This window comes from Rhea americana, unplaced genomic scaffold (genome assembly GCF_003343005.1).
Source record: "Rhea americana isolate MKP2758 unplaced genomic scaffold, rheAme1 scaffold_89, whole genome shotgun sequence".
NCBI lineage: Eukaryota > Metazoa > Chordata > Aves > Rheiformes > Rheidae > Rhea > Rhea americana.
In genome coordinates this window covers 2,959,414-2,981,061 of record NW_028187077.1, presented here as the reverse complement: position 1 = coordinate 2,981,061, position 21,648 = coordinate 2,959,414, and the positions used below count along the sequence as shown (strand labels likewise).

Below are 21,648 nucleotides of genomic sequence, written 5' to 3'. Positions count from 1 at the left end.
ATCTGTGAATGCTAAAAATAATTTGTTCTGGTCTGATTCCCTCAGAAAGATGGACTAGTTAAATAGAAGGTACACTTGCAGTTTAGTTTGAACTAGGATTTACAAATCTTGTAGACAATAATAATTACATATTTCATAGTAGCTTGGTATAGAAAATCATGAGTGCAAATTACATGCCATTTTAAAGTGTGTCCCCATAGTTGAGCTCTAAAACTAATGTAATTGGAAAAAGACAGTAAAATGTCATTTTAGCATTAATACTTAAGCAATTGTATTACATTTGGTAACTTTTGTGACAGATGTTTATTTTTAATTACTTAGGATAATGCTTCATAATATATAAATAGCCATTTTGTTGGGTACAGTCTAAGTAATGAAGAAACTCTCTCTTTTCTAGGTGGAGATCACATGGCTATCTTTACAAAGTAGGGCTGGAAGCCAGTGCATCCTTTAGGTGAGTCTGATTTACTGTTTACATAACAATTAAGAATGATTTACTGAGATTTTATTGTGATAAAAACTTAYTGTGATAAAAATATAATGAATATTATGACTGTAATATGTTACACTACTCCATGAGTTTCTATTTTGAAAGAGTATGTTGCAAATACATATTGTAAAGGACAATACTTCTGTGGATACAAAAGGATAATTGCACATGCAGTGAAAAGCCAGAGCAGAGAAAGAGTTTAACAATGAAAATGTACTAGGCAAAAAAATATTTATCTCTTTTTATATCTTTTTTAATACCCACAATGTTGAGGAAGGCAGGTGAGAATACCCTAAAGAGTTTATGGCTCTTCGTCAGCTAGAGATTCTCTGGCTGGGGGGGAATTTTGATTTGTCRTATCATTTTTAAAGTTTCTTCATACTAGAAGCATAGGATCAAAGTCAGAGAATCTGGCCTTGAGTTGCCCACACCCATATAATCTAAACATGAAAGTAATACATGTAAACCTCCTCTCTTTTCAAACTTGTCCATGAAAAGCCTTGGCTATTTGGGCTTTTTTTTTTTTTTTTTTTTTTTTTTTTTTTAACAGATATTGAAGGGGAGGGATGGACAGGGTTTCTAAGCAGGAAATGTTACTTAGAATAAATGAATTGTAAAAATTCAGGAAAGAGAAACATGCAAAACATCTGACAGAGTTGATACAACAAGGTCACTTGTCCTTAGACATTTTAATTTCCATGGCTAGCATATATCTATTAGAGATCATCTGGGCAGGCTAGACAACCACAAATTCATGGGCCCGTGTGGGATGCACCCATGGGTACTGAGGGAGCTGGCAGGTGTTTTTGCCAGGCCGCTCTCCATCATCTTTGAAAAGTCATGAAGAACTGGAGAGGTGCCTGAGGACTGGAAGAAAGCCAATKTCACTCCAGTTTTCAAGAAGGGCAAGGAGGAGGACCCAAGCAAMTACAGGCTGGTCARCGTCATCTCCATCCCTGGTGAGGTGATGGAACAGCTCATTCTGGATGTCATCTCTAGACATACGGAGGGAAAGAAGGTGATCAGGAGTAGCCAGCATAGATTGACCAAGGGGAAATCCTCCTTAACCAATCTGATAGCCTTCTCTGATGGAATGACTGGCTGGGTAGATGAGGGCAGAGCGGTGGACGTTGTGTACCTTGACTTCAGCAAGGCTTTTGACACTGTCTCCCATAAACATCCTCCTAGATAAGCTCAGGAAGTGTGGGTTAGATGAGTGGACAGTGAGGTGGATTGAGAACTGGCTGAAAGGCAGAGCTCAGAGGGTCATCATCAGTGGCATGGAGTCTAGTTGGAGGCCTGTGGCTAGTGGTGTCCCCCAGGGCTCAGGACTGGGTCCCATCCTATTCAACTTCTTCATCAGTGACCTGGATAAGGGGACAGAGTGCCTCCTCAGCAAGTTTGCTGATGATGTCAAGCTGGGAGGAGTGGCTGACACACCTGAGGGCTGTGCTGCCATTCAGAGAGACCTGGACAGGCTGGAGAGCTGGGCAGAGAGGAACTTTCTGAGGCTCAACAAGGGCAAGTGCAGGGTCCTGCACCTAGGGAGAAATAACCCTAGGCACCAGGACGAGCTGGGGGCTGACCTGCTGGAGAGCAGCTCTGCAGAGAAGGACCTGGGAGTGCTGGTGGATGACAAGCTGACCATGAGCCAGCAATGTGCCCTTGTGGCCAGGAAGGCCCATGGTCTCCTGGGGTGCATGAGGAAGAGTGTTGCCAGCAGGCGGAGGGAGGTGATCCTGCCCCTCTGCTCAGCCTCATGAGGCCTCATGGGGAGGCCTCATCTCGAGTACTGTGTCCAGTTCTGGGCTCCTTAGTACAAGAGAGACATGGAGCTACTGGAGAGAGTCCAGTGCAGGGCTACGAAGATGATCAGAGGGCTGGAGCACCTGCCCTAYGAGGAATGGCTGCGAGAGCTGGGCCTCTTCAGCCTGGGGAAGAGAAGACTGCGGGGGGATCTTATCAATGTGTACAAGTACCTGAAGGGAGGGTGTCAGGGGGACAGGGACAAACTCTTTTCAGTTGTCCCATGTGATAGGACAAGAGGCAATGGGCAGAAATTGAACCACAGGAAGTTCCACCTGAAYGTGAGGGGGAATTTCTTCCCTGTGAGAGTGATGGAGCACTGGACCAGGTTGCCCAGAGAGGTGGTGGAGTCTCCTTCTGTGGAGATCTTCAAGGCCCGCCTGAATGCAGCCCTGTCTAATATGGTCTAGACTCCCTGCTGAGCAGGGAGGTTGGACTAGATGATCTCCAGAGGTCCCTTCCAACCTTACGGATTCTATGATCTGCCAGATAATCCAAAGCCTTAAATGACTTTGGAAGCAGCATGCAACAATCTTGCCTGGAGGGTTTAATATAATTTACCTTGTTAGCTGCAAGCAATGAATCTCTTCTTGCTCCAAATATTTTTCTTTTGTGAATGATGCTCTAATTACAGATAACTACAAAGAATGTCCTTCTTTCCTATCTACGGGCAGCTGATGTGTCCATATATGGTATTACGAAATGGTGAGACAGTACAGGGACTTGTTGCAAAATCTTACTGGATTTTGGAATCTCCTATGTCACGGAGCAGTTTGCAGTGCTCGGTGAGTTTCTGCTTTAGGGCATTGCTCTAAAATTCCTTGGGAAACTGAAAGCTACTTTGTTGTGATTCACAGCAGTATTCTTGTCGTCTTATTTGCCAGACATTTATTGCTATTTACTGTATATTTGTCTCAGCARTCTTTTATCAGATATTTATAAAGGCACTGCCTCCACTGATATACTAGATAAATCTGAAAGACTCTTAAAGACATACATGAGTTTGCATATGTAAGTATTAAAAGGTGAGAGAGATGTGGAGAACAAAGATGAAGGAAGGAACTTAGTGCCTGTGGATTGCAATTGTGCTTTGACATAAGCTGAGTCATAATACTTGTGCTGCAGACACTTTCATATCTTTATATATCATATTGTGCATCGGTAATTTTGTCAACTTGCTGGTAATTGCTGTGAAAGGTTCATTCAGCGAAGGAGTGTCCGTTCACTATACCTGCTTTTAATAGGAACTCCCTTAATCAAAATAAAAAATGTTTAAAGCATATACTTACAAGGAAACAAATATAAAAAACATGACGTTCTAGAGCAAGAAGTACAGCTTAAYAGAGAAAATAATTTCATATAATTGGGAGATCTCTAAATGTAGAAGTGTAAGTTTTGTATGTTTGTTACATGTTGGAACATGATATTACAACTCTTTTCAGTCCACCACTATCCAGTGGTGCATGTGTCACTTAATTGCTGCTTTCTGAGCCAGCTATTCATGCACAGATGGCCATATGAAGAACAGCTCTCTTTGCTTGCTCAAATCTGTCCCTAGGGAGAAGGGCAGGTTCAAGCCCTTATACCGTAGCTTTTCTCAGGCACAAGGCTGTGCACAATAATATGCTGAGCTCTTTTAGAAGCAGTACTATCATTATTCATAATGCTGTTAATCAGAAAATCCTGTTGATTAGTACAGAGGGCCAACTATCTTAGAACACTTTTTTTCTGGAGAAGATCATTCGTGTGGAACACTAATAGTAGGGTATTTGTACATTTGATGGACATTTGTGTGTGTACCTTTGTGCTCTTATAAGCCTGTTCTAAATAAAAGAGGTCCAGTGTAGCCCTAAAATACTTGTTTGTGTGCTAAACTCTGTCAGGTATTAGACAATACTTCAGCAAATGTACATGTKCTTTCAGTTCTTATTCTGCTACAAATATACTTTGATTAGGACACTATTAATAATTAAGGTTTCATGACTGTTTTTAGCTTATTAGTAGTGCTGTTTTCTAATATTATTTGTATTATGTTTACTTCCACTAGTAATAAGTTTGGCAGGCTGGCTTAATGAGAGATCTTTAAAACTAGTATTAATTTGAACATAGTGATTTTGCCAGTTATGGATTCTCCTGCTTCATCCTCAGAAATGAACTCATATAAATTGCTGAGAAGGTTCCAAAGCAGGATTTCATAAAATAAACATAGAGATATGTATTGACATTATGAATAATATATACAGGAAAAAGTCCATTTTCCCAATGTTTACCTTTTGTTTACCCATGTCTCCTTTTTAAGGCAGTTTTTTCTCCCATTTGTAATTGTAAATGTATTTTTTTCCAAGGAAAGGAATGCAAAGCCAGTTGTATTAAATTCCACAGTAGAAAAACTTGGAAGTTAAATGTAGCAGTATAGAGGGAACTGAATTATGTTGTTTAGCTCCATAATCAGTCTTCATGAAAGTGATGTCAGCTTCATTATTATGTGCTTTTTGAGCTCCTCGCAGGAAAAGGTCATAATGTGTTTACTGCTAAAGATGCAACACTCATCAACCTTAAAACTCTAATGCATGAACCCAGAAGTCCCAGCCTTGCTTTGGGACAGTCAAATCACCACTGAATATAATAGGAACGTTAGCACAAAGATCTGTGCATGGACTCTTTGGCCCAGAAACAATTACAGCTTGTCAGTGCATGTAACAGCTTAGTCAGGTTTGTAGAATGCAACTGTCTAGACCTAGGGACAGCAACATGAAGTGCTTCCAACAGGCCTTCTCAGTTTCTYGAACTTAATTTTAGATTTCTAAAATGCATCTATCCTAGGCCTTTGTCTAATATGTATCCTACTGTATCCCATAATCTTAACCCTCTGTTCTGACATGACACAAATTGAGAGTCCAACTAACTGTCTGTCTTTGCAGAGGCTTATAAACAGAAGGTCGAAATAAGTGAGTTTGGTCATCTATGACAGAAATATAGAAGCCTAGAGAGGCTGAAGATGAAGCATACTAAAATGATTCAGTGGAAGGTAATACAAATGAATGCATTTCTTTAGCTCCAGTTTCTTTACAGATACTCAGAGAAAAGTTTTTATATGATTGAAAATTGTAGTCAATTAAGTATGATGAAACACCGAATTCTAACATAAAATCAGAAACAAAACAGAGAACCTGCATAGTTCACAGAACGTATAATTATCTATGCTCATCTAAATATTATGTTAGTTTCTCTCATTTTTTCCAAACTAGAAATTTCACTCTGAAACTTTTTACTTTAGAAACCTAGAAACCAAAGGTCAAAGAAGTAAACTAAGAACCGGTGAAGTGAGAAGGAGCAGAGAGCAGCTATGCTAAATCAAATTCTCTTCTCAGTTACATCAGTGCAACTAAGTGTGGAAAAAAATCTGGTGTAGTCTGTTTATATCATATGAACATGTAACACCTTAAGTGACAAATAAAGTATAGTATTTATTCAGTAGTTTAGTCATTTTGGAATATTCAGCTTTTGAGAAAATATTTTAGCTAACATTAACTTGCTTTACGGCTGCCAGTGAGACTATGAAATACTTTTGAATATTGAAATTCCTTTTCCCAAATGTATTACTTAATGTATGCTCCCTTTGAAGACATATACTATTAGCATAATAAACAGTAGGCTAAGTATACATTTCTAAAGTATACCAAAAGAATACCAGACAGTTTTTAAAAAGCATATATTACATGATCAGACATAACCAAGTGATACTTGGTTACACAAGTTATTGGTTATTTAACATAATCCGATATAGCAAACCGATAACTTGAGAAATAGCTGTGCAAGTTTTCTTACTTGTAGCCAAGCTGTCGACAGACTACAGCTGCATCCGTATCAGACCATCCATCATCACAAATTGTCCCCCACTGGCCATTGATAAAAATCTCTACACGTCCTTCCTTCTTATTCTCACCATCCATCAGCCTGATGGGAGGACCTGGGAATAAATTACAATTGTCAACCCACAACGACAGAAGCAAGAACTAGTACATTAGGTCATTTTCATCACATTCAGGGTGTAGGGTTAGCTGACACTGATGTTCAACAAGCCTAAAATCAACTGTTAAATTAGTAGCATATTTTGCCCTGGCTGGAAAAAGAAAGCTGTTCTTACAAATTACAACACAATATGAAGTACAACTGTTCTGCGTGTATTTTCAACATTGGAATTCATCTAGTTTTCTTGTTTCATATAAACGTGGGGCATAACTCATAATTTGACTGCAGAAGGCACAGACTGATTCTCCCACTAATGGCAGAGAACACCTAAGATGTCTTTGTATATGGTACCTTCCAGGCTGAACATATTTTCCGTGCAGGAACTTTATGGGCGAATTTAGCTATATTTCACTTCATAAATCCACTCTCAGACTTGCTACAGAAATTCCTCTTGCCACTGTCTGAGCAAAACAGTACAGCTTTGTTTTGAACTTTTGGTTTTGGTTATTTGTTACACATGCTATTCTGTATTACGTTTTGTGTGATAGCATAATATTCTACAGCATGTTGTTCGTATATTGTTTTCTAGCATTTATAATTGAATACTTAATGAGATACGAGCATAATACAAAATCTCAGTTATGTGGATTAGTCAGACTTAACCAGTTTGTGTTTGATGTCACAAACATCAGTTTGTGTTTTTTTTCTTTCTCAGAGCCTGGGGATCTCATTTGATACTGTTACTCTCATTCACTGTTTAAATTTTGAAACATTAAGCAAAGTATATATTTGATTCTCATTTATGTTAAGACTCCTTTGTAGCATGCTGGGAATTCAAGTGTCCTTAAAACAGTTATGAATTACTGTGAGGGCTCTTTATAGTGTTTAAGTGAGAATCAGCTTCTAAATCTTTTAGTACGTCATACTTTATAATCCTTAACACTCTAATTAGAGCTTCTTTTCCTGAATAATTTGAAAGACTGTTCCTAATCATCTTCACATAAATGAAAGATAAGTAAGTTCATTACCCAATGAAATTTTATTCTAACTCTGAAAGGATGAGAAATTATTTAATCTTACTCTAAAATAAAGCAGTATTAGGAAACATTTGGATTTGAAATTTAATTCAGATTAAATTAGGTTATGAATAACTTCCTTAGACCAGACCTTATTCTGCAGTAAAGCTAGTTAAATCTAGCTTAATTTGTTGATTAAACGAGGAAGGGTTTTAAAATAAAAATAAAGTGCTTTTGCTTTAAATATAGTTGACAGCACATTGTTCACATTGCAGTTACATTGCAATCTGGACTGTTACTAATCAGTTTCTCTAACTTTCTGTTTAGTTACAGTTCCAGGATCTCATGTGTTAACACATGTTGTAGTTATTGTAGTGTATTGTATTTCATAGTGTTCCTTAACATCTGTATTTTCTGAAGTTATATCATCTACTCATTTCTCATATTTTTCCACTGAATTTATCTTTAAAGGGAGAAAAATGCTTTTTCAAATGCTGTGAAGTAAACAGTAACAATAGAGTCTTTGTCCTCTGTCCAACCAGAAATTTTACAGGAAATGTCTGATACACTATCTTCATTTTCCTGWTGAAAATGATGTGTTTTTTGGAAGAATGTGATTTAGGTGTAAATTATACTACCTAGATAGTGCCACAAGATGTTAGTGGTACAATATCCTGGTACAATATAATTATTCTTATTATTATCTCATATTGTTGTATTTTAGCATATATATCTATGAGCAGGAAACAAATATGATTTTCTGGTAATCAGAGATATGAGAATGTTCCCATATGGATGCATTTAACTGAAACAGACCTCTTTCAGATAAGATTGTTTTATAGGAACTTGAGCAAAGCAGCACAGATGGTTTGCATCTGTAAAGACAGCAGTCATGATGTAAATTCTTATTATTTTGGGTTTGAGAGAATTCTTTTTACCAATGTGATTCCACTTCATCTACACATAGTAAAACAGTACTACAATATAAAACATGCTTTGGATGGTTAGAGGTCAAAAGGCTGTGAAGAAAAAGGTTATAAAGAAGAAGATAGTAGAAAAATGTGCATTGCAGGTGCTGATTGTTAAAAGATCAGGTAGCAATGTAATGCAATAAGTTTATGGTTTAGTTTGCAGGATAAGCTTTCTGGAATTTCCAGAGAACTTCAAGAACCTAAGCATACAAATCCATTAGATTTCTGTAGAAGCTGGGAATCCACTAGTTCCTTTGTTAATCCTAATTTCAAAATCAGTTAAAATATACTTCAAAGATTTTGGCAACAATTCTGTAAAGCATCACTTAACAACAAGCTACAAAATCTGCATGTAGCAAATTAAAAAATGAGTCTGGTTTTCAGAATTGCTGAACAACTCATTGTTCCACTGTAATTTTTAATGTGCATATCTGAAAGCCAGAATTCTTGTTTAATTATCTGTATGTGGATTTAGGAGTCTTTAGAATCTATTTGCAAATATTTTATCTACAGTACCTCTACGTAACTGATACTTATCTTGGTTCTTATCAGTCTTTCTATTCTTTCTTCATACATGTTCGTAGGCGTTTTGGCATTGGAACTGGTCTTTTGTCTGTGTTTCTAGCATCATTCATCCTGGTCAGGAACACCAGTTGCTGACTGTTCACCCAGGCGCAGGGTAAACAGTAGACAATAGTAATACAGAAATAATTTCATGCTTCTCACCATTTCTTCTTGATATCTCTGAACTTCCCACTTTCTTGATATCTCTTTCTTTTCAGATTATCTGAAGGTAAGGCCATAGGATGTTGCACTTTTGATTTATATCCTTTAATGCAATTGTAATGCACAGGTACCTTTCCAACTTTTGATAGCATGATACAGTTCACTACAACTTAGAAAGTGCTGAGTGAAATGCAGTATACCTCTAGGAAGGGCTGAAGAAATCTAAAATCTCATGACAGTAAAGATTAAGAGAACAGGATTTATGGATTCTGACTTTGCTACTTTACAAATTTGTATTGTTCTCTAAGGTTCTGGCTGTTTATGTTCCTATTTACAAAGCCCGATTACTATTTGTGATCTTCAGGTGAAAAGTGAACCTTTTTTCCTTCCTGTTCATTTGGCATGTGCACACATCTGCCAGTGATTGACTGACATTGGGACATTAAGCACCATAAGTATAGTATACTTCTCTCAAATCTGCATGCACAGCAATAATCATATTGTGAAGTTATCAAAGAGATGCTTTACCAAGTGAGAGTTTATCACTGTCGTTATCTGGATGACAGATTAGTCTCACATCCTCCTGATGGTTGCAGTCATGCTTTCCCCACTCTCTTTTTGAACACTGCAGAAGGTTGGACTCCTTCCCTGAGCAGCTGACATCATCCAACCAGATGGGCCCAGAACTTCCTTCTGAGTAGCTCTCAGGTGCACTTTTTCCATACCTGCATAATAAATAGGTATACRTAACATTTTGATCTTTAGTGATTGGAGGGTGTGTGATACTTAAGCACTAAAGGAAATGATTTATTTCTGACAAAGATCTCTCAAGCACAACAGTGAACGGTATTAACCATGACCAAGCAGGTTCAGTTAGCTTTAAAATCAGTGATAGCACTATATGCTTCTTCCCTGGTAACTTTTTTTTTTTTTAAGGAATTATTGTTAAATTCATACAAACTTGGAAATGTAAAAATGGGTTACCTTTAATTAAGACTTCAATTCAGTCAAATATACAGTTGTCTCATTGACTTTGAGACTTAAAAAGTTCTTAATATTATATATACATTTGAATGTCGCATCTAGGAAAATCTAGGAAAAATGAAAACTTTCTTCTGTGAAAGTGATGTGTTTTAATGTGAATATAGTTATTATGGATTGTGACATCAGTGAGTGAAAGAATACCGCAAGAGAAAAATGGCATAGTGAGAGCATGTCTCTGTAAGCAGAGTCAGTAGGAAAAGGAGCGAAGAATGAATTCATAGAGAACTCTAAAGGAATTTTTTCTAACATATGAATTTCAAATAATGAGTATTCTAGTGCCTGTGATTTTTTATTTTATTTTTTTATTTTATTTGRTTTTTTTTGAGCTAAATCCAGCAGGCCTAATACCTTGAAAGTCTCCGTGGTTTTATGGCTATTCCACAAGCAAAGAATTTGAAGAATCAAACTGCTAAGCATAAAACTAATATAACAAATCAGTTTTTCTCTATAGCATATGCATTGATCTTAGTCAGCCAAGAAGATAAATGCAAGGAGCTCAGTGAATAAACATTGCTGAATCAATGGCTGAATTGAGACAAGCTTTTGTTTTCCTACCTAAACTGAGGCCATAAATATCTGATAGATGCTGAATGAAGTAGGCTTTAATGGATTTTTCACCCAGTAGTTTATATAAGGCACACAGCTAATACATAAAAAACCAGACCCTTGAAGAATATAGGGATTGTGTAAACATTTATCATCATTGTCAAGTCAAAGAGTCAGATACATAATACCAATTAATCTTACTTAAATCCCAGCTGCCGGCAAACCACCTGTGTATTCAGCTCAGTCCACCCATCGTCGCAGATTGTGCCCCACTGCCCGGTATAATAGATCTCCAGGCGTCCCTCATGACTGCCTTTCCCACTTGCTAGTCTTAATGCACCATCTGTGTCATTAACAAGTACAGAAAAGGAAAAAACAAAAATAAGAATCAGTTTTCCTTAGATTCTACAAAAAATAACTAACAGCATTATATTTACTGCATTGGATCAGAATATTAGACTACCAAACCTAATGCTGATCACTAGGTTTTATTTGATCAGAAGATGAACAAAATGCCGTAATGCTTCCAGTTGGTTGTGTGGTGTTWCATAATGCAGTTCTGTAAGCACAACAGAAGTGGTGCAGGATACCAATCCCCCAAGCTCCTATTACATGCCTAGTTCACGGGAGCAGACTCTAATTGTGTGATTTTGTTGTATACATGTGTTATCTTTTACTTTGTATATTATGCTTATTTTCCATTATTTCTATTGCGGAAATATTTTATTGTCATTGATAGATGCAATAGAGAATTACGGCAGCAGGTGTAGTTGTCCTGCTTCAGAGAAAATGCCTCTACATCATAAATGGCAGTTAGCAAGTTGCTGAGGATCCAAAGGCTTGTGCTGAATAACAAGATTTTCTGCACCTGTTCCAAAGGCTTGTGCTGAATAACAAGATTTTCTGTACCTGTAAAATTTCCATAAGCAACTGTTGATTCTTTGTAATACTGCCAGAACATTTATTACTGTGGGGCTTTACACGTCCAAGAACTTTAAAAAATATCTCTTTCCAGAGCACTTGTCACTATTTTCCAGTGTGATTATTTATCACTGAACTACCTGTAAGAGGTGTACAGGAAACACCAGCGTCTTCTTTGTGGCCACAGTTGTGTTCTTGCCAGGAGCTTTTAGGACACTGTTCTATAGATAGTTCATTTCCTGTACAACGCACTTCATCCAGCAGCACTGGGCCTGAGCCCTCCCCAAAGTAAGCCTGGCTCCGTGCCTTGGCAACACCCCTGTGCAAATGTAACAAACACGTGGTCAAGAACAAGCAAACTGAAAAAAAAAATACAATCTTTTAATTAAAAGATCGAATCTTAAATCATATACACAAGAGTGTTGAACTGAAATTACACAACTTTGAACAGAAAGTAAATTGGAAAAAGGTAGAAGTCTGATGTCAGAGGAGCATGTCARTTCCCATATGGCTCACCAGCAGGCCTAGATGCTCTAAAACTGTTGCACAGATCTCAGCCTTTTGAGCAAACTTGGATGGCACTATCAGCAGCCATGGGTTCAGTGTCAGGTTACAAGCCATGTATAATCTGGTGGCTGCTACTTAAGTGCCACAAAGCTTGCTACCTTCAATGCCACTTCTTTTAATTCATGATAATTCCAGCAGGGTTGAGCAAGTGAATTCTTTTCAGTCTCTTCTGCACTGACCTGCTTAGTTCTCATCCTGGTCTGTCTCAGACATAATAACCAATTCCTGCTTGGTTCTGTACCGTAGTATCTTCCTTCTCTGTGTCATGCTCCTATTTCTTTCCTCCCTAACCCATCTGGCCTGTCACCCCAGTTGTCTTCTCTCTCTTTTTGTCTCTGATCCAGCATCATCCTTCCTCAGTACTGTACACTCMTCTTGTGTGATATCAGCTCTGGTTGTTGTAATAAARTGTTAGTGCTATTTTAAAGGAAAATATTTTAAAAACTCAAATCCATGTATCTTACTAACTTTCCTGCTTAGCTACTGAAGCAGAAAATACTTGGAAAAAACATACCCAAGGCCAAGCTGCCGACAGACGACTTCAGCATCTGCATCATCCCACTGATCATCACAGACAGTCCCCCACTGGCCAGCATGGTAGACTTCTACTCTTCCTTCATGAGCATTGTTCCCACCGGCCAGCCGGATTGGAATAAAGACAGAGGCTATGATCAAACACAGAATATAGAAAGATGTCACTTCTTTCTCAAAATGTTATCCTGATAGTAAGGAAAAAAAGAAGATGGTTTAATGGTTTGCCTGGCATTGCTCATGAACTACACTATTTTTTCTAATTAGATGAAAATTCTGAAATTGAACTTGTTAGAAACTGTTCCCTCAAGMTCACTCTGGGTAGCTGAAGAATATTATCCCAGTAACTGTACTGAACTCCAGTTACGTTATGTGTCAAAGCGCTCACAGGTATTTAGGACCATAAGGCCAAATACCAGTCAGAGCTGCAATTTTACCAGTAAAAGCAAAATTGACTCCATACAGTTTGGGTCTCAGAGGGCAAATCTCCAGTAAGAGTCAAAAATTTTGTCATTGTCACAACTGTAGAATTTCACACTCTTGTCTTCTGATTCCTTTGGTAATTCTAGTCAGAGCACTGAAATTTYGTTGACTACTGAGGTTCACTTTAGTTGTGTAATATTGTTCCCTTTCTTAATCTATCAACCTGTTTCTGAGATATGCTTTGATTTTTGTTTTTTGTTTTATTTGCAAGCAAGTCCTTCCRAGTCTTGAAGCCCTTCTCTGGGCCTGCAGAAATTCTCCTGGAAGCATCTATAATATACCTCAGCAGAAAAACATAATAATAGAAATGGCTTAAACCCAGTAAAAAAATAATGACTTTTGTATTTAAAAGGRTATTTAAAGGTTTAACCATATCTAATATCTGAATGACTTACAGTGCGAATGTTGGCCTTCCCAAAAATTAATGCTATCATTTCATCTATTTCTTGGCTGAAAAAAAGAAAATTGAGGGAACTTCACCAAGTTCATATTACTATTTCACTGGTATGAAATCTTGAGAGGGGTAGTTATTTAAAAAGACTAGTGGCAGTAGAACCTGCAAAACAAACATGCAACTTCAGAAAGTTTTAGCTAATCAGCTAGTTCTCCTGGCTGATTTCATTAATTTCAGATATCTCAGACWCTAAATTATTGATAAACTTTCAGTATTCTTGAGATGAACAAAATCCTTTAAATAAATTTCTCTAAGCAAAACAAAGTGTTTTGGTGAAAATGTCCATAAGCAGAGGGGAAATATGATCTAAGAAAATAATTTTCAAATTTATAGCTTTCAGTTTCTTCAGGCAAAACTGTTTCTCTTGCTTTGGTCCTTAAACTTGCTTCTTAAGTTAAAAATCATCTCCCTTCCTGCTATGTTATAATTTTCTAAACAAAAACTAAAATATTTTTTTCAACATTATTTAGGAAAATATTCCTCATGAATAGTGCAGCTTTAAAGCAAAAATGCAACTACTTTTACATAGGGAGGTAAGTGGGAGAAGAAAGGAAGCACAGAGCCAGCTGCAGTTACGCCACAGGTTTTGGTTACAGCTGAAGATAATTGCCATTGCCAGCTCCTCAGTTCTGCCTGCCTGACCTTCCTTGAGATCAGCAACATCTTAAATCTGATAGCATAACTGTCATGTAGTTCCTGTTTATCATTTCAGTTAAAGTAATCTGAAATACCTTAAAAGCATTAATGTTTTCCTCCAACCCTGTCATTTTGGCTTGGTTATKTGTGAGGCAGTACTCTTGAGCTAGGAGAGCTTTGACCTGTTTTAGAAGCATATGGAATAGGACAAAAACACAGTTCCTTGTGTGATGCTGTTGACATTTACAGTAAGGAAGAGGAGCTCAATATTCATCTGACATTTCTACACCAAAGCTCCCTCTCAGAAAGCATAACATGCTGAGCAAAATCACTGCTCTTTACAAAAACAGAAAACATACTAACAAATTGATACTGTAGCATGTGTTGCTACCAAAGAAAACTTCCTGCAAAGAAAAAAAGGGGAGAGAGGGGCTGGGGTAGCACACAATCCTACTTTTACAGCTAGAGTTCCCTTTGAGGATTTYTGTTGCTTCACCCTCTCTTACAACCAGGATCTCAAAGCAACAATTTGCTTGCTAATTATGTAAAGGTAAAGGGTGGTGCTACTAGTGGTGCTGAGAAATTTGAAGTGAATGATGCTATGAATCAGTCTTATTTAATTTTCTGTTCTAAGAAGTCTAATTAAACTTTTTTTTTCTAATTTAATCATAAGCAATTCTGACTGCTTTTATTTATATAAAGTAAACAGGTAACCAAAACATATATGCTTTTTTTTACCTAGGGAAGAGCTACATGTGACAGCAGCTGCCATTTTTTGAGGACATGTTTCATCCTGCCAGATGTCTTTTTCACATAATAGTATGTTTTCTTCATCACCACGGCAACGTACTTCACTCCAGTAAACAGGGATAAGGCCCAGTCCGGCAAATGGTATGTGTTTTGCTGTACCTTTCTCACTGCAAGAATAATCAGGAGAGGGCATTAGGAGGGGTGCAAGGGAAATGAAATATTTGTTCCCGAAATCTGTTCTTTCRTGTTTCCCATATATAAAATTTGGGATAGAAAGGAGTTCAGGAGTAGGGATAGAAAGTCTGTCTTCAACAGGATAAAGTCATCACATTTTCATGCAGTTGAGCATTGTTGCCTTCACTGAGAAAAGTACCAGATGCGACCCAGTTCTTGCCATTGTGTTGGGGGATATTTTAGTACAATGGCTTGCATTGCTGCAGGGCCAGCCATGTTCCTCTTCTCCTTGTTCTTAACCACAAAAATCAACACAGAGGTTCTGTCCAAAGTCCATAGGAGGATCTACAGTACCTTTCCACTGCAGGTTTACTTACAGAAGTAATGCTAAAGAGACTTTCACTCTCCTCTTCTCCTGTACTCCAGTAACATTGACAATTACTCTGCCCATACTCATGTCATACCGTATGGGCTGTGGCCATGGGACAGTGAAGCCACCTCATACTCCACTAGATCAAGTCCATGTACATTATTCTCAGACTAATAAGCCAATTATTGAGCCTTCTTTGCCTCCCTATACTGCCTGGCCAAATTAAATGAAAAATAATGCTCAAATATTGTAAGATCAACAGAACAGATAGATGGCAGCCCCTGAAGAGCACCAGTAATACCTGCTGAAATCACCTTGCAGGATATAGCTCCAAATTTCTGCTGAACAGTCATGATGGCATGAATTGTTTTGACTGTTACTTAAGAGGAGAGGGGTGGCTTACTCTGATGTAAGTCATTTCTGCTGACAGGGCCATACCATTCACCCTTATCACTGAACTACATTAGCTAATAATGGTCTTGTTCAACTAGTATGTAGGATGTGGAAGGCAAAAAGAACTTAAATGAAAATGAGGAGAGGAAACATTACATGTAGACAGACGAAATTCTAAGCAAAACCACAGCCTCCAGATGGCTGAACTTTTATCTCATCTAATCCTCATATTTTTGTAAGTTGGCTTGGTGTGTCCAGATTAATACTGAACATCATAAAACAGCTTAGATCTAGTTCTGGCTAGCACTCTGTAAAAAGTGGAATATCATTAGGAATGTCACAACGCAAATACACTGCTCTAGCCACCTAGTGATTGTAGAAGACAAAATCACTTCCTTGATATATAACTGAAGGAACTGTCAGAAAGGCATTTTTTCTTTCAGATTAAAACTTACCCAAGTGCAAGCTGTCGACATACGACCGTTGCATCATTATTATCCCAATGGCTGCCACAGATTGTTCCCCAGACTCCATTCAAATAAACCTCAACTGTACCTTCAAAATCATCCTTGCCACCTTGGAGTCGCACTGATCCTAGTTAAAAGAAAAAAAATGAATTCTCTAAGATTTTGCATGACTCAGTTAATTTATCCTCTGCAAAAGACTGAATCTGATTTTCCATCTGCAAAGAGAGTTCCTGTTTCAAATATTATCACCTTACATTCTGTTATTTTGGGAAGCTGCTTCTGAAAAGCATTCTAGCACATGTAATGTTCTTGTACGCTGATCTATAAAAGCAGATAACCTTATTGCTTACGTAAGGAAAATATTTTGCTTCTTATACTGAAATTGCATCACATTTCTGATCCTTGTATATATAGACTATGTATAATCATATAAATGTAGTTAAATCTCCCAATATGAGAAAAGATTATATATATGAGTGCTGTATTTTTATATTCAATATAATTCCATCTGATTTAAAGGAATTAGAAAGCAACCACATGGATCGCATAGCTTCTGCTCTGACCCATATAACATTATGCATGTCATGGGTGTCACCAGTTTATTTCAAGCCAAAGAAGGAATTCATTCATACTTGCTTTCAGACCAAACACCATTTGATATAGTTATATAAATTTGTTAGAGATCTTTATCCAATTCCCAGATGAAACATTAGGAATTTTCTTAAAGAACTCAGAGGTCTGCCATCAAGCTGCTTTGAGAGTTACAGAACACACAAAACTAAGAAAATTGATTGATTTAATTTTTATATTACAGTAGTTTTGCTTGAGATGCAAGATATCTGCTGCCAAGTGTAACTAAATGCCACTGGCAAAGGTGGGAAAGAGTTGGCCATATATGTAACACTACAAAAGCAGAACAAAGGTCATTACAGTACAGTAATTCAATAGGAAATAATGCATTTCTGTTAAATTATCAAACATAGCACAAGTGTGTACATTAATATTGCCTGAAATCTCAGTTAATCTATCTGCCTCTGCTCTGTGATCTACTTAAAATCAGAGGCCAGACCATGATCCAACTTGCAAGGTTTTTAGCAATAGGGAAAAAAAACAATGTTTGTGTCTACATTCTTTGTATATGTGTTCATGTGTGTTATATGTATAAAATAATAATAATGACTGGATCAGTTTTCTCTTATCCTTCATTTTCACTCAGATTGTGTTCTGTTTTTAATTTAGTTCAGTATAGTTGATAAAACCACAAGCCCAATGACTGCCAAATAAGTCAAGGAATTAATTAACCTCAAACTAGTGTTTGTGTGTTCCRTTTTGCCTCCTATTTATTTTCTCAGCAGTAACTTATTGTGCAGTAAATTACAAAATTTATTAAATTCGTGTTACAGACTGAGCCGTCATTCAGAATAGAGGATTATTAATGGTTTAATTATAACTACCAATAATTAACAATTAATTGTAACAACATATACACATTACACATTGTTTTCCTGTCGTTATGATTTTTCTCTTCATGCTTTTATGTCATATTTAGACAGACAGACTCCGAAATTTTTTCTGCTCTTTATGAGATGTTTTTGTAGACTATTGATTTCACTTGAAATGTCAGTTGAAGTCATAGCAAAGTGATTCTTGACATACTAGAAAGTATTTTGAAGTTAACATCTCCAAAATAAGTTTTTGTACATGATTGCTTACRGTGCTGCATGACACCTATTAAAATCAATAAATACAGTGTTTCCTAATTATACATTACCCAACATTACTGTGCAAATATTTGGGTAAAGGAGTACACGAAGAATAAAATTCTTAGGTCTCCATGGCAGAATTTGGTCACTGCTCTTGCTATATTTACAGAATTCACAGTGTCAACACTGAAAGACTTTATTCATGTGCACAGAGCAGAAGATGATATGAGGAAACTTCCACACATTAGAAATTCTTTTACCAACAATTAAAAATGAAAGAAATCTAAAATCCTTTGCATCTCTACTAGAAGCCTCATGGAAGAAGCCTAAAAAGCATAGAGATCTCACTGTAGACACATACCACTAAAAAAAAGACCAACTTCCCCCTTACCCTCTTTCCCTGCCTTCCTTCTCCCCCCAAAACAAACAAACAAACAAAACTCTAGATAACTTCTGGTCCCCCCCTTAGAATGGGAAACACCCTGCTGGCATCAGTTAGTAGGGAAGGAAAAATGACTGAATGGGGGACAGCCTCATCTCCATGTGCCTGTATGACAAGATCTAGGAACAAATGATAAATACAGGGGTTTTTTTTTAATTCATATCACTATTTCCACAAAATGTTTTTGTTTGCCTTTCTCCTTTAGATTTACATCTGTGTATAGGAACACTAACATCTTATGAAAGGCATTAACATACATAACACTGTTCATCTCACAAGAAGATGCARTAAAGAACTGGCCTCTGTCAGATAGGAAAAAAAGGACACATGATGGTTCTTAAATGTAATTTTTAATGAATTTAAAATATTCTTGATTTTCCCTAAAATTTTAATCTAGAAAGAAATAAAAAGAAGCTTGTTTATACAGATAATTGATATCAAATCTTTTATAATGTCTAATGTTTAATAGTTACCTGAAAAAATAGCATAACTCTAATATGCTGATTGCACTGACACACTACTCATTATAAGATGGTATTGATACCTATAGCTATGAATAACCTAAAATATCCAGGGCAAAACCTAGCTTTCTCTCCATAAGCAAAAGAGTTAGTAAAATCAGTTTTTTAAAGAAAAGTTTCAGAATTGAAAAATATCTGAAAGGTGGTTTGATTAATATTTTTTTCTAAGCATTCAGTATTTCAGGACTGAACCCAATAAGAGTAAAATGATACTGTATTTTTGGTGCTTAATATGCACCCTGAAGTATGTGTTAGCATATATCATATGACTTAAGTCATAATTATGTTGCAAACAAATCTAACAGAAAACTAATGAGAAAACTGAGTAAACTATGGAGCAATAAAGTGTTGCAGTATTTTGACCCTGTGATAGTTATTTTTCTGAATTAGRAGTGAGTTTTAAAATACATTAATTTTAATAAAATGGATACTTATGAAATATAATAGAACTTTAAAGTACAGAATTTCACTTCATTAGATTATTTTTCCTTTCCAACAGAAAAAAGTCTTATTTTATGACAGAACATACATATATGTTTCATGTGCAAGWTGATCATAGGGAATTGCAAGCTGACCAATGTAATCTGCAGTCAGGTATGTTTATACTGTATTACCAAGTCTCTGTTTATTATTCATGACTCTGTTATTAGGATCTTCACTACAGGATAATCAGTGTTTGCATTGTTAAAGTGACTGGGAAACACTTCTACTTCATAGACAGCAAGAAAATTAATATTTAGCATGATAAACTTTGTTGTTTACTTTTACAAATATATCCTAAAATGAACATAGCTGTAGTCTCTTTCTCTTACTAGTTATAACTGAAAGCCATATGGAAATTTCTTCAAAAGCAATAGTTTCTGCTAGAATCTGTTTCAGAATTGTGTAAACATTTCCATAGGCCTTCTTCTCTCCCAGATTTATGTTGACAAAGTCTCTTTGGTACCAAGTGCTATCATCATAAATTCTAGTAAAATTTGCTTTTAATTTTGCTTAAGTAGAAATGTAATATTTTAGAGATCCTACAGSAAGTTTTCACGTTATGGTTTTTACATCATAAACACCTATAGAAACAAACGACGATGTTCTGAGGTACCTGGATGCATGTTAGGAGAGCTAAAATTTTACATGCTTTTTCTTGGTGCACAGAAGCATGGAACTGCCTCCCCCACTTCCTCATTTTTCCATAGGGAAAAATGTTGGCGTTTTATCAAGGTGAGGAAAATAAATGTGTGCAAATCTAACTCCATCTTTGTAGACTCTGCCATTCCCAAGCCTAGTTTTTCCATCTCTGCCATATAAAGGTGTTCTTCCACTGAAACTAAATTCTCAGAAATGCTGTATTTTCACTGTTTAATTCTGCTGTTACATTTTAACACACAAAACCACCTGCACCTCTATGCATGTGACAAAGTGACTTCCTTCTGCATTCCCCCTCGGGCACTAGCAGTTCTGGAGAAGAACATTTGAATTACTTCTCAGAAAATAAGACTCAGTTAAGTATATTTATTGGAGATTCTAGGTATCTGCAGTCAAGTAGATTGTGTTAGCATCCCACTGACARATGAGTAGAGCTAATGCAATAATACCTACTCTAGTTTGCATGCAATGCTCTGAGAAGTGCACACTGCCTCCCTGCCACATCTTCAACTCCTTAATGTGCTTATCAAGCCTTCATTGCCCCAACTGCAAACTTGATAAGGGAAGGTTGTGAATACAGGGATGCTGCCCTTTTCCTAGGCCAAGGCTGCCCTCCTTTGCCCAATGCCTTTCTCAGCACTGGTCAGAAAGGGGAAGGATCCTCTGTAGGACAGGTGTATTGGCCCCACTGGAGGTAGAGACAAGGGCACAGAACCACAAAGCAAGCCTGCTAGATATCTTTAGGACACTTAMTGTGGTCTCAGGACAACTCTGTATATACATATTCAGTCCTATAATGAAGAATGCAGACCTGCTCTCTTGACAGAAGCTCATTCATATATAGATAAAGAGATACTCCAAAGAAATCCATGCTTATTTTGGGCCAAGGTTATGGACGGTCAATTCAAGTTGTTTACAAAGAGTTTGATGATTTTAGTTGCCCTTGGATCTGCCCAAGTCAGAGCCTTTCCTATCTGCTGCTACTGTTTAGAAGAGATTAAGTTATACTTGCAAATGAAAGGAAGAAAGGGTATCCAATAAGTGCTGCTGAGACTTGCTCCGCAACGCCTGCCATATAGGCTAAAGATGAGACACGAGAGAAAAAAAGGCGGAGGAATTGGCTCTGAGCCAATTTTTAATTAACTCCAAAAAACAGAAGAGCTTCAAATAACTTGCACTGTAAAGAGCAAGAGCATCCCACCTACTGCTTTTACTATACCATTCCCACATCCGGAGCTGCTGAGTAACTTCAAACMCTATTTTATTTTCTACATTTCACTTAGAACAAGTATTGTCACTTTGTGTGGTTGAATTGCAAATAGAATGGGGATCACTTAACACTTTTGCTGTATGTGTAAATATTGCAGCATTGTTTTTCTGGTGTTGGCTAAAGGTATGCCGCTATTTTCTTTGTAAATGCATTCAAAGGTTTGTAACTTGACTGTAAATGTAAATTTTGAAAAGGAGGATGAGAATTAAAAGTTGCCCATGCCTTTCACCCTGATGCTGAGTACTCTGAAATTAC

General features: G+C 37.0%; 1 protein-coding gene across 1 annotated transcript in view; it reads right to left on the bottom strand.

The window, feature by feature from the left end:
• PRSS12 (serine protease 12) overlaps window positions 1–18,040 on the bottom strand; it is a 31,247-nt gene extending 13,207 nt beyond the window's left edge. Inside the window, exons 1-8 of the mRNA XM_085323910.1 lie at window positions 18,031–18,040; window positions 16,306–16,444; window positions 14,902–15,080; window positions 12,574–12,724; window positions 11,633–11,811; window positions 10,773–10,914; window positions 9,510–9,706; window positions 6,125–6,266 (exon numbers count right to left, since the gene is read on the bottom strand). Of these exons, the coding sequence (XP_085180036.1) occupies window positions 6,125–6,266; window positions 9,510–9,706; window positions 10,773–10,914; window positions 11,633–11,811; window positions 12,574–12,724; window positions 14,902–15,080; window positions 16,306–16,444; window positions 18,031–18,040 (1,139 nt within the window). The remainder of the gene's footprint in view (window positions 1–6,124; window positions 6,267–9,509; window positions 9,707–10,772; window positions 10,915–11,632; window positions 11,812–12,573; window positions 12,725–14,901; window positions 15,081–16,305; window positions 16,445–18,030) is intronic.
• Between the last annotated feature and the right edge of the window lie 3,608 nt (window positions 18,041–21,648).